This window comes from Panulirus ornatus, chromosome 25, assembly GCF_036320965.1.
Source record: "Panulirus ornatus isolate Po-2019 chromosome 25, ASM3632096v1, whole genome shotgun sequence".
Lineage (NCBI taxonomy): Eukaryota > Metazoa > Arthropoda > Malacostraca > Decapoda > Palinuridae > Panulirus > Panulirus ornatus.
This window is the reverse complement of record NC_092248.1, coordinates 5,366,554-5,379,620: the sequence shown is the minus strand read 5'-3', so window position 1 is coordinate 5,379,620 and position 13,067 is coordinate 5,366,554. Positions and strand designations below refer to the sequence as shown.

Below are 13,067 nucleotides of genomic sequence, written 5' to 3'. Positions count from 1 at the left end.
TCTCTATTCATCACCTTGCGTCACTGGTATGATACCCTCGACGCGCCTCTGTTCATCACCTTGCGTCACTGGTATCAGAGATCTTGCTGGCGTGGTTCCCCGGTGCGTGAGGCTGGTCCAGTAATAGCAGTGGTCCGGGGGGCTATATAAGGCAGGCCACCTGCTGGAGAAAGTCAGTACTCAAGTGCCTCCCACAGCAGCAAGGTAAGCTCCAGCGCTCCTCCGCTCGCTCCACAAGGAGGTTCTTGTTTAGACAGGAATTCTAGCAGGCAAAGAATAGCATAAGGTTTAGTTTAGAAGACATCTCTTACACTTATTGCCTTGTTGGTCATCCATACTTAACTGTGAAGTAAGTCATAGTTACCCTTTGACACGATCTCTCAAGTGTGTCCAATCACAGGGAAAAAAAAGGTTAAACTTGTCCCTCATCCGTCTACTGTAGCCAGTCACATCGACGGAGGAAGTAATGTCCCTTGTCTTTGCAGGATGATGAAGACTAGCGCAGCGCTCCTCCTCCTAGTGGTGATCTCCCTGTCGGAGGCCATGCCCCACAGTCCCTCTTACGGGACCAGCTATGGATATGGACGCCGCCCATCCAGTGGACGACCCGTCCCATTCGCTGGTGTAGGTGTCCCCAGTAGACACGCCACCAGTTCGGTCCATCTCGGCGGCAGTGTGTTCAACGGTGGTCGCGTGCCTGTGGGTACTCATGGAAGTCTTCATAACGCTGTTGGTTTCAACGGTGTTCATGGCAACGTTGGCGGACGCGTGCCTGGCGTTGGTTCACTCCACTCCGGCAGGCCCTACTCAAGATACCATTAAACGTGACGACAGACGATCTCTTGTGATCGCTGAACCCCATCTGGTGGTACACCAACCTACTACCACTGTCCCAGGTGGTAACACTCTGTACTCTCAATCCTCACACTTCACCAACAACTTCTATGTTGTGAGCCATTCTAAATGTGTTATACTAATTGTCTCCTTGTGATTCATACCTTGTTAATAAACCCACAAAACAATGATCAATAACTTTCATTTAGCAAACATTCTAAATGTGTTATACTAATTGTCTCCTTGTGATTCATACCTTGTTAATAAACCCACAAAACAATGATCAATAACTTTCATTTAGCAAACATTCTAAATGTGTTATACTAATTGTCTCCTTGTGATTCATACCTTGTTAATAAACCCACAAAACAATGATCAATAACTTTCATTTAGCAAACATTCTAAAGATTATCTCGTGACATTGTGTAACGTGGCATTGTTACATACCAGGTTCTTGAACATTTAACTTTTCGTAACACACGACCTTAAAACTGATTGGGTTGTTGGCAGCGAAAGAACATTTCGTTAAATGAAGTTTGTAATGTTCATTTTGCTATCCAGTACGTGTGAAAAGGGTATCTGAAGTCATGGACTTCTGTAAGCAGGATGTCTTTAAGTACAGTGAGATTTGACTTAACTACACATATTTAAGTAATATGTACGTGTGTGTGTGTGTTACCGGACTCTTCCCGAGAGAGATTTTACGCTGCGAGTGAAACAAAAAAGGAAAGTCACTTTTTGGTGAAGCCGTATCACTGGAAGTACATATTTTGTCAAAGAACTTCACTCCAAAGGAGTCTACAGTAGTCTGCTGCTGAAGGAACGCAGCCTGGACAGCATGGGGTCCCTCAGAAAGGTTGTGGGCAACAGCAGAACTTTGATAGAAACTTGTCCTGGGGTAATTATAAACAGATAGCCAATAGAGGATTTACCAATTCATATCAACACTATGTCACACTGGGCAAACATAGTGTGGATGGAACCATGTTAGAGGGACATGATTATAGATCAAGCAGAAATTGAAGGGACGAATGAGAAAACAGGCGTTTTCTGTGCAATTTATTTCATAACTGGTACAGGGGTGACTCCTACAGATAGCCAAGACTAGTCGTAAGTTTCATTACAATCTCAACATTCCAGTGAAATAGGTAGTTAATGCATACGGCGCACGTGCACTTGGGTGGGTGGGTATATATAAATCTACGTAGGTAGATAGGGATCAGATAGGCGATTAGGAAGGTAGATTGGTCTAGTGCTGACATTGGATGACAGGTATCTCTATATATATAGGCAGACAGGGAAATTAGTTAAATTGCTTTGTCGTTTAGGAAGGAAGGAAGAAATAGAAGAAGATAAGGAAGCAAACGATGGTTTAGCAGAAATGCTGATAACAGCAGATAATGGTAGGAGCAAGTGAGCAGGGGCGTATACAAGCGTAGAAGAAGATAAGGAAGCAAACGATGGTTTAGCAGAAATGCAGATAACAGCAGATAATGGTAGGAGCAAGTGAGCAGGTGCGTAAACAAGCGTAGAAGAAGATAAGGAAGCAGACGATGGTTTAGCAGAAATGCAGATAACAGCAGATAATGGTAGGGGCAAGTGAGCAGGGGCGTATACAAGCGTAGAAGCAAATAGATACGCATGTAATGTAGCTTTGACTTAGTTCCTGAGGTAAATCATAGTGTTGTTACCAATGGCCCCGTAGGATTCTACCTTGTCTCTGTACTGGTCCAGTAACGGGGCCAGGTGTCCAGTGGTCTGGACCAACACAGCCTGCAAGGCAACGCCAACTTTAAGTACCTTGAGATCCTGCGTCTAAACCTCTATAAACATTAGAGTTGGCCTCATGCTCAAGAACATGATCATCATGCATCTCTCGAGTATCTAAACACCAGTTTATATGATGTATATTCTTATAATCATCTATGGCACTTCTCTCAACTACTCTTAGGGTGTGTGGTCACTGTCGATGGTGGAACTGGCCACTCACAGTGAGTGGGTGGAGGTGTGACTTACCTTTACAGGATGATCGTAATCGGCACAGAGGGCAGGCAATAGCCTGGCCGGGTGTAAGGCATGCCCCAGCACCAGGTCAACACTGGGTCGGCCCGCGGCATGGAGCAGTGAGGCCAGACTGAAGCACTGGTGTCCCATCTTGTTCTGTAGGCGAGGATGAGAAAAGGCTTACCAATGTGGGAAGACATCTACCAAGATTCCAGGACCTTGCTTATATATATTTGCTGATCTATGTATCGAACATTATTCTCCATGTAATGGTGTGTGGATCACGTACAAAATTGCCTCCGACAAATTTCTCATAGAAGTTCACGAAGTCCCTTATTCATACTTTCAGGTCTACTAAAATACTTTCACAGTAGATTCTATAACTGCAGCGCGATCCTAACGTAGTCTATCTAGATTCTGGCCATAAAATCCAACAAGTTTAAGGAAGCTATTCCTATTTTAGGGTAGTGAGCCCTATTTCAGGGCATCTTAGGTCCTGGGTATTATTAATTCTAGTTTCTAGGCAGTGTGTGTGTGTGTGTGTGTGTTAAATCACATTGGCTTTGTGGCACCAAAATCACCACCTGAAGCACGTAATAAGAGAGTTTCAGGCCAGCTACATTGGTTTCAGCTGGTCAATTCCAGTTTCATTCAACATCAGGAGAGTGAAAATAAAATGGAACTCGCCAAGCAAGAGGCTCAAATAGGGAGGGGAGGCTCTCAAGGAAGTGAACTGAGGAGAGGAATATACATACAGTCTCTCTCTCTCTCTCTCTCTCTCTCTCTCTCTCTCTCTCTCTCTCTCTCTCTCTCTCTTTCTCAGCTCAAACAACAGAGAAATCTCACGAGGCAGGAGGTATATCCCAGGGGGACTCATTTTGAGTAGAGGTCACTCAGAAGTAAACAGAGAGGGGACTAATGGAGACAAGTAGGGGACACTCACCATGTAGGGCACGGAGGATGTGAGGCAAGCGTGGGAGTACCAGAGATGTGGGAGGGGTGACTGTCCTGGTTGATCCTCTGGCTTGGGGTCCACCCACAGTCCTGTAGCACCCACGCCCTTAGTCAGCCCCGAAGACTCGGCCTCCACACCCACCAAACCCTCAACAAGCCCTAGAGACACGCCCATCACGCCCACCACGAACTTCACCTCGCCAAACTGCAAAAAGATTGGTTTGACACATCTATGAGTGTTTTGAGGCACGTTTTCTTTATCTACACATTTGTGCGTATGTGCGTACACATGAACTGAGTCTACGCTTAGATCACCGACGACAGTGCTTAGGAACACAGAGTTATCTTCCCCCGAGTCAAATCCACCTCCCTTAGTGTCGGAATTCTCACAGAGAAGCTGTGTATATTCATGTTATAACGCTGTACAGAGTGCAACACCTGACTGGCTTGCTAATCCTGACTCTTATATTCCTCGAGATACATATTCCTACACCACCTACATGACAAGGGCTACACCACCTAAACCTACCTACAGGTGTATCACATATACACCCTCAGCAACACCTTGTTACTTACCTTCGCCCTGATCACCTTCAGGATCTCTGTGTCCTCCGGCGAGAGTGGGTGTCTGTGAGGCCTGGTTGGTGAGGAAACCTCAGGAGGCCATAGGAACTCCTCCTTCACCACCTGCAGTAGCTGAGGGTCGTCCCACGGTGGCGAGCCCTGGAGCATCTCCTGGAAGCAGTCGTCGTCTGAAATAAAACAGGTTCGGGTTGGCATCACCAATCTGAGAATTTCTTAAGCACCGAAAAAAAATAGAAACATTTTGAACACTTAAACTGCGACGCATTTCGCCAATACACACTTGAGCTCCGACGCTTTTGAACTCTGAACGCGAGGGAGACGTGACGCGCATCTGAACTATGAATACCCGAAGTGTGACGCCCCACATGTGACGCATTAGACCAAGACGCAACAACACTGTGGACATGTGAACCCATCGAGAGAGGACTTACCTGAAGGAGTGCCACAACCAGGATCTTCCCAGTCCCTCGGGGTCTCGCGGGAGGAGAGACATAGTACCACCACCACAATCACTACAACCACCACAGTAGCAGCCGTCGCCACCACAGCGAAGCGCCGGAGCCTGCGTGAACCATGGGGAGAGGTGGTGAGAGAGAGAGAGAGAGAGAGAGAGAGAGAGAGAGAGAGAGAGACGCGCATGTACACGCACCAGGAAAAAACTATTAATATTTCTCTTTTCCTCAGAAAAGCGAGACGAATATTTCTCCTGGCTGTGTGCGAATGAACAGTAGAACATTTGATCTGTTAATGAACATAGACCAAAATGAACAAAGGGATTTAGATGTATCTTTCGCTCTCAGCAATCATGAAATCATTACTTTAAATCAAATTGATACGCATTTTGCATCTCTGCTGAACAATAATGATGAGGAAAAAAGGTATAAGTATGGGTCTATTTCAAGGATTTTTAAGGATTTCTTAGTAAAAACTAATAGCGAGATTCCAGATGATCCTACAACGTTAATTGTAAATGTAAAAAAGAAAAATTCATTTACACTGCAACATCAAATAGAGCTGTACAGGGATTCATTTACAAGTACACATACAGGGATTCATTTACATGTAAACACTTGCATATCCATCAAAAAATGACTGTAAATAGACATTTCTAGAGCCAAAAGTATTGTAAACAACAGATCAGAGGCTCATGAAAAGACCACTGTAAATAAAGCACTGTAAACAACACAGCTGTAAATTTACCGTGAGGAGGAGGAGGAAGAGGAGGGCGACTTCTGTCCCATGACCGAAGTTGCTCAGGTTGAGGAGCGCACTGTAGGCCAGCAGGGATCCGCTGGGCAAGGTGGCAGCGCCCTTAATGTTCCGTTCTTCCTGATCCTCCAAGAAGTAATATCCGCTGGTTGTGAGACACAACCCAGTACCCTCCTCTGTGACGGTGGTCATCACTCCAAAGAATGACAGTATTTGATACACAGGAATTGGAAACCATGTCCAGGAAGAGTCCAATACATTTGTTAACAAAAGTGTGAGGTGATGAGATACGGGATAAAACTGGATCCCACATCATCACCTTCCCGTCGCCCCCGGGCCGTCTTTACCGGTGTCTCTGGTGCGTCTACTTATCCGGGTTGTGTACGGCGACTGCGACAGAACACGACATCCATACTTATGAAATTGATCGACCGTGTCTTTATCAGAGCCAATACGTTGTTCTATCACACGTCATCCACTTACGCTGGTGGCGAGATCTCATAAGAAGTTCACTCAAGCCTTAGATCTATGAAAGACGTCTGAACTCACCTAACATTCGCAAAACTCGGATTTAAACTCCATTTTAAACGTTTCAAGCCCCTCTCTGCATTCACTGGAATGCAGGAATGAAGGCTAAAAAGGCTTTTACTAGACTACAGGAGACTTTCCTGGTTTTATCATGGCTTCATTCGCTTCGTAGAACGACACACGAATCGCTTTAGCTTTACAGGATCCACACGGACGATAAGTGGATGCTGTTTGGGTCAGCTGTCCACAGGATGCTTATCAAACCAACCGATATTGCTTAATCAAAGCCACGCAAGACAAAGATTACAAATCAGCATTTAAGACTGACTTGATCTTATGTTCCTGCACCACCCATCTTGGTTCTCCAGTCTCAGACATTCTTCTCCCGAGTTCCAGAATGAATGCCTTGGCACTCTCCTCCTCCGTTGTGCTGGCTGGCCTTCTTACCAGCGCCCACACAAGCAGCGCACAGGGTCATGCACAGAGGTTATGGAGAGACGACCAGGAAAGGTAGAAGAATATGGGTGATTGTGGTCTCCAACCCGACTTGACAGATTTAGACCCTCTGTCAAGCGTTCTTCTTCACCTTCCAGATCTTCCTAAACTACATAGAACACTACGAACATCTGCACACACACACACACACACACACACACACCCTCCATCTTAGCCAGGCTACAGAGACGCTAGCAGGTCCTGGTGCCCTAACTATCATGACAAGCAGTTTTACTGCTGCGACACCGTCGAACCACCCCACGGAAGTCATTATAAAACAACGAGCAATTAGGATGTTATGAGAAATCACTACGTATGACCGAAACCTCTCCACACAAATTCTTCAGCAAACATTGCGCACTTTCACAGCTGTAGGTAAAAACCAAGCAATTTTTGATAACGAATTAGCTAAAACAAAATTGTCAACCACTGTCATACACATACCTTAGTTCCTGTATAAATAGATATCTTACGACCCTAGAAATTGATAGCCAAGGAAAAATCCCCTAGATAAATCAAAAACATATTCACCATTACTCAGATTCTAAAGTGAATGTGAATTATATCAAACAAGAATACAAAATATAAACAAACAATTTAAAGTAACATTTTGCCCAAAATTACATACTAACCCATTACTTTCAAACATGAAACACTCTATTCATTACACACACAAAATATGAACCAGAATGCATATGTTTAGAAGTGTCTTAGACAGACACCAAGTACATAAACACATAGAAAAGAAAATACAAAAACATGAGGCAACTTAACACAGCAACATCAGTCTTCAAGGTCTGGTTCAGCACTAATATATGAAGGCAGCAACAGGCCACTACTACATCACCTCCTATTCGAAACAACCAAGTCGAATCATCATCATCGGATTCGAAACCAATAACACATCGAACCATCGTCGAGTTCTGAACCAATAACATAATGCTTCAAAACTTTATACCAACACGGAACTACACTTCCAGTATTACGATACAGATACGAAATACAGAATGCAATGTACAATTGGTATGATACGTAATGGTAACAATCACTTGCACACGTAGTGATGAAATGGAAGTGTTTTTATCTTGCAATCTCGAAGCTCCGGATTCTCCCACCAGACCTGACACACCTGCATTAAGTATGTATAATCCTTCCCAGTGTAATTTTAGCCACACAACCCCATCTTTTCCTCGACTTTTTAGACACCGTGCATTTTGACTCTGAAAACCACAAACACACACACACACACACACACACACACATACTGGGGTTAGGGCCACCGCGAGTGTACTACTTGCTGGTCGTGGCATCTCCTGTGCCAGGTATGTATCCACGAGTACAAGTATGTCATTAGAAATGGGTAAGAAAACACACACACACACACACACACACACGCTCACACACACTTCTTCATGTATTACTTCCGACATAGGAAAGAGGTTGGAAAGCATCACACTAACCTTTACTGAAATTGCTAGTCCGCTTTGTGCATCGTTCAGTGATGCCACAACATCCCTGAGGGCCAAGACGTGGTGCCAGGCGGCTCTCTGACGCCCCCTGGTGGGTGTAGGAGGCCTCACAGTATTACCGGGAGCGAACCAACTCCCTCAGTCTCTCTGCCAGGTTCCTGGAACACCCACCCTCTCCGATGCAATCTATGATGCAAAGGGGGTTCGATAAGGCTGGGGGTCTGCTTCGTCCCTTTATATATGGTCTTAGAACCACTGAGTAATAATGTTTATCAGTTCAACGCACCGAGGGTCGAACTGGTGTACTGGAGTATATGATGTGTCGACTTCTCATAGGTGACGTAACACTTCGATACTCCTAGATATATAATTCTCTCACAATATGTTGGTCAGGGAAACATTGAGGTTATGAGACTACGCGAGATCAGTCATCTGAGATGACCTGGACTGATGGTTAACACGGAGGGTCCAGAGAAGACCCTGACCTACTGATCAGTGTGGGTCACCAACCCTCGCCTCCCACCACCCGTCATCTGAGGCTAGTGGGACATCGGGAGGGAGAGGCTGTTGTGAGGTGGTCACACCTACCATAGGACGCCGCTCGCCCCTCTCCGCTCACGTCGAAGCTTCGCCACATAACATCAGTTTCGGTAGGAAATACTCGACTCTTTCTTAGATTATATACTTACAGTGTGAAGACCGTCTTAGGATAACACCCTGGGATCAGATCCAACGGTGAAATTGGTCAATTGGACAGCCAGAACCACTGGAGGAGTGTAGGGTCCTTCCTGAACAGGGAGACACATTCAGCATCGCAGGATATCACCAGGATATCCTGAAGGACGTTCACCTTCAGGTCAATGGATTTCATGACGTCCAACTTTCCCTCTCAGCAACGTAAGGATAGCATGAATCTACCCTAGACGAGATTGATCACTGTACCTGGATGTTGTTCTCTGACACTCGCTGCTCGTTCCCTTCCCTCCACACTCTACGCGACTGGGCCAAAGTGCAGCTTAAACAAGGACTTACCTTTGTCAAAGTTGACATCTCTTCGATGGAGGATAAATAACAAAACAGATTAACTGAGACAACAACGAAGAGCGAAGAAATCAGTAAACTGAAGATACCAACACGTCATTACACTGGGAGATGACATTTCTGTAAGTGTTTTAGCAATTTACTGAACAAGAGTGTAGTTGTAAAGTACATCAAGTCCTACCGAAAATACCTGTAAGACAAGTGAAACCCTGTCATATGAACCTTTACTTTCCTGTCTCAGTAACTCCTGCAGCTCTCGAGAAACCAGCCACTTCCACCGGACGGGACCACAGGTTAAGAAGTGAGGTAAAGCTGTGTGTATGTCTCTATACGTAATGTATGACACTTGAGAAGTTAGTGTTCAATGTCTTCAGTGTGTCTATATATATATATATATAGAACATACAAACCTCCAACAGCCAGGATCGAACCCGGGACCCCTGTGCAACAGGCGAGAGCGCTACCGCTAGGCTATGATCGCTCCTATAGGGAAATGACTATTCGAATACTATGTACTCGAATGGTTGGTTTGTGGTTCGTGCAGAGAACCCTTTGTGCATAAATAAGGTACAGAACTGTGAAATGTATGCAATTTTAAGATATTTTCTTTCCTCCGCGAACTTAAGTCTTCCCAGTGAGGTCTCTGTTCTGATCTGTCCTCAGGTCTGAAGCTCCAGCGAGTGCGCAGGGAGCCACAGCTCCGTCCAGGCCAGCCAGCCACGGGACCACGAAGCAGTGTGTGGATACGACTGACTGAGCGAAGGGCTCCTCATCTGGAAGAAAATGGGTAACTCCTCGTAGATTGAAGGGTCAGAGGAACATCTTTCCTCCCATGTGAAGTGGGTTCTCCCTGAGTTACATCCAGTCACACACAGACATTCTTTGCCCCGTAACGGGAGTTGCATTGCTGACGACACACAGCCTTAGTTCACACTTCACCTCAGTCCAGAGGGAACCTGTTATAATCTGGAGAAGTAGCGTAGGGTAAATGAAAAAGGTGTAGTCTAACAATACCCCCCCATGATAATTTCACCTTATTCCACCATCACATAGAAAGACTTTTTAATGGTAGCATTTGTCTTTCCAGTTACCAGTGGCCTGCTGGTGGCTTTGACAATCTTGGTGGCAGTCGGTCTCCTCCTCCTCTTCCTCATCATGCTTCAGTTTTGCTACTTGAGACGATCTACCCAAAGGCTCGCGGACACCAGGAGACACCCTGTTAAAGCTTCGATGACGATAGCTCATGATAGACCAGTACTTGAAACAATGACTTGAGTCACACTACTTAAGTCACAAAACTTGAGTCACACAACTTAAGTCACAAGACTTGAGTCACATAAAACTATCTTACCATGTTTCTTTTTTTCCTCTCTCTCTCCTTTTCACGTCCCTCTGATTACTTTCCACTACCCTTTGCTTTATGTGTTCCCAAATAAATGTCATGTGCCTCGATATATTAGCCGGAGGTTCTACACCACAATGATCAACTGGTGAAATCTTTACGTATGTCGAAGGGAAGGTGGTCGCTTGAGTTGAAAATCCTCCCACCCTTCCTACGTTACATGGACGGAAGGAGGCCAGTGTATCTCTGAGTAGCACTGTACACCAAACACACTTTAGTATGGCAAAGTTACCTGTATTCCAATGTCTTATTGTAGATCAAGGAGCGTAATGTTCAAGTTTTTGGTTACTTACCTTGGCCCCCCTTTAACTGTCAAGCCACTGAACTTTAAATCTCCATTTTTGCTCCTTTACTCTCGGCCAGCAACACTTCCCTACTTAATCATAGCCATTAATGTCACTTGCTGAAACCTATCTCCTAATCTATGGCTCCTGCCATTTAGGTATTGGCCTTCACCTCTCCATTAATGGCCTTTAGCAGTCAACCACTGACCCTAGCCTAACCATTGTCCTTAATTATCACCCCTCTCCACTTATGGATACTAGGAGTAACCACAATGGCCTCTGTGGTTATTGCAACATATCCTAAGTTATCTCATTCATCCTCCCAGCTCTTGTCTCTGTAGCTGCACCAGGGCATCTCACAGCTCTTAAGCCAAAGCTATAATCTTTCTGGTAATGGTCAGAAATCCCCAGCACTTCAGAGCCTTTTGTCTATATACTTTCTATGGTGCATTTTCTAAACAGTTTGGAAAATATTTTCTTAAAACGAGAACCAAACTTAGAGGTGTGAGTCTTGGACACACACACACACACACACACACACACACACACACACAGTGTTCACAGACTATGTACCAAACTCCTCCCTATATTCTTCTGTCTGTGTGAGTAGCACTAAGGGCCCACAGACCAAAACAGCCATCGGGGAGGCATGTCAGACACCGCACTTCACCAAGAGCTGAGGCACTGTTCTCTGACACGGACGCCACTCTCATCTGACAACACAGGGGCCACACTGTGTCATCTGGTGTGGATACCACTCAGTGACAACCCGAAGCGACACGGTGTCATCTCACACGAAAGTCATTTATTTGCCATCTGACACAGAGGCCAGACTTTTGTTTGACCTTTGTTTGACCTGACCTCCGTTACTGTTATAATTTATCAAGTCTTTTTCTATCAATTATCTACAAGGTAATCTCACTTTAGTCTTTCAGTCAATGAATATTTTCGTATGCAATCCTCACACCATATATCTAGTTTCACTTTAATGACATAAGTATCTGCAAGGTTAATTCTTTCGTAGGAAACCCATTTTTTTTTTAATCTGTAAGGTTATATAAATGATAGAATTCTTAAACTCACACCTGTAAAGGTCTTATAGTGCCTATATGTTTATAATGAAATTAGTATACAATATATATAATCACCTCAAAGCATTTTGTAATGTACTATATCTGTGACGTGTCTTTTGACATCAATAAAGTAACTAAAAGAAATTGGTAATTACTCAGTCTGACATCTCGTTTTCTATGAACTATTTCTTATTTACATCACTCTTTCCCATTATGTTTAGTACAGGATATGAGACATAACGTTTTAGGGAAGCCAAGTCTCCAAGCATCATACTGAAGCCATGTATGAATTTCCTCTCTGATTCTATGATGACACACAATGCTCCCCTGGTACCTAGTAATACCTAGTAAAAGGACTTGTCATTTGTCTTACTTGGTACCTAGTAATACCTAGTAAAAGGACTTGTCATTCGTCTTACTTGGTACCTAGTAATACCTAGTAAAAGGACTTGTCATTCGTCTTACTTGGTACCTAGTAATACCTAGTAAAAGGACTTGTCATTCGTCTTACTTGGTACCTAGTAATACCTAGTAAAAAGGACTTTTCCTTTGTCTACTTTGTACCTAGTAATACCTAGTAATATGCCTGGTATTCCTCTTCCTCATCTAAGCAGCCAGTTACTTCCCTGGCACCAGCAGATCTCTCCCTGCCCCATCCCTTCTCTTCTGGTGTCTCTGTAGTTCTCTGATTCGTATTTACGCATCACCTTATCTATGGTAATGACTTCACACACACGTTATCAAGATGCTTAAGTACCCTTAAGACATCATAAATGATACAACTCTCAATATACATAGGAATTCTGTAACCTGATCTAGTAATTAAAAGCTTAAGAGTCTTTTGGATTCTTCAATACTTTTATTCATTTGTACGTTAATCAATCGATTAATTTGACTCAACTAGTTACATATGTATCTAAGCATTTATTTCACTGAAACCTAACTCAAGGTTTCAGATCCTCATTTCTATAGTGCCTTTCTACAAATTATTTCCTTCAGGGTCAACAGTAATCTATATGCAGGTCTAACAGCTTAGGATCGACAGTAAGCACTTTCAAACACTGTTTCGATAACATTTGTGCGTGAATAAAGTATTTTCAAAGGTCTATCTTTACTTCTGACTGCTGGAATGATTCTCATTAACCCATTTTGTTCATTTTCAAGTAGCGTTATTCATATCTCATTGTAA

General features: G+C 44.0%; 1 protein-coding gene and 2 long non-coding RNA genes across 5 annotated transcripts; 2 read left to right on the top strand and 1 right to left on the bottom strand.

Moving 5' to 3' along the window:
• Positions 1-81: 81 nt before the first annotated feature.
• LOC139757196 (uncharacterized) lies at positions 82-1,025 on the top strand. The gene is made up of 2 exons (XR_011714538.1): positions 82-204; positions 486-1,025. It is a non-coding gene; the product is annotated as an uncharacterized lncRNA (long non-coding RNA).
• An 854-nt stretch (positions 1,026-1,879) lies between these two features.
• Positions 1,880-8,266, bottom strand: LOC139757192 (uncharacterized). 3 transcript variants are annotated; one of them, XM_071677344.1, is made up of 6 exons: positions 8,070-8,261; positions 4,809-4,939; positions 4,369-4,544; positions 3,782-3,997; positions 2,851-2,994; positions 1,880-2,607 (listed from the first exon to the last, which is right to left on the bottom strand). In XM_071677344.1, the coding sequence occupies exons 3-6, from the start codon at positions 4,522-4,524 to the stop codon at positions 2,494-2,496; spliced, it is 630 nt and encodes a 209-aa protein (XP_071533445.1). In that variant the 5' UTR covers positions 4,525-4,544; positions 4,809-4,939; positions 8,070-8,261; the 3' UTR covers positions 1,880-2,493. The 3 variants fall into 3 exon arrangements, with proteins under 3 accessions (XP_071533445.1, XP_071533444.1, XP_071533446.1); XM_071677343.1 differs by lacking the exon at positions 8,070-8,261 and adding an exon at positions 5,578-7,411; XM_071677345.1 differs by lacking the exon at positions 4,809-4,939 and having other exon boundaries at positions 8,070-8,266.
• A 183-nt stretch (positions 8,267-8,449) lies between these two features.
• LOC139757193 (uncharacterized) lies at positions 8,450-11,979 on the top strand. Its single transcript, XR_011714535.1, has 3 exons — positions 8,450-8,728; positions 9,783-9,906; positions 10,207-11,979. It is a non-coding gene; the product is annotated as an uncharacterized lncRNA (long non-coding RNA).
• Positions 11,980-13,067: the final 1,088 nt, after the last annotated feature.

Coding starts and splice junctions, on each gene's coding strand:
- LOC139757192 (XM_071677343.1), bottom strand. CDS start 5,618: ATGGGACAGAAGTCGCCCTCCTCTTCCTCCTCCTCCTCACG. Junction 4,545..4,808: donor TGGTTGTGGCACTCCTTCAG/GTAAGTCCTCTC, acceptor GTTTTATTTCAG/ACGACGACTGCTTCCAGGAG. Junction 2,608..2,850: donor ATTACGATCATCCTGTAAAG/GTAAGTCACACC, acceptor GTTGCCTTGCAG/GCTGTGTTGGTCCAGACCAC.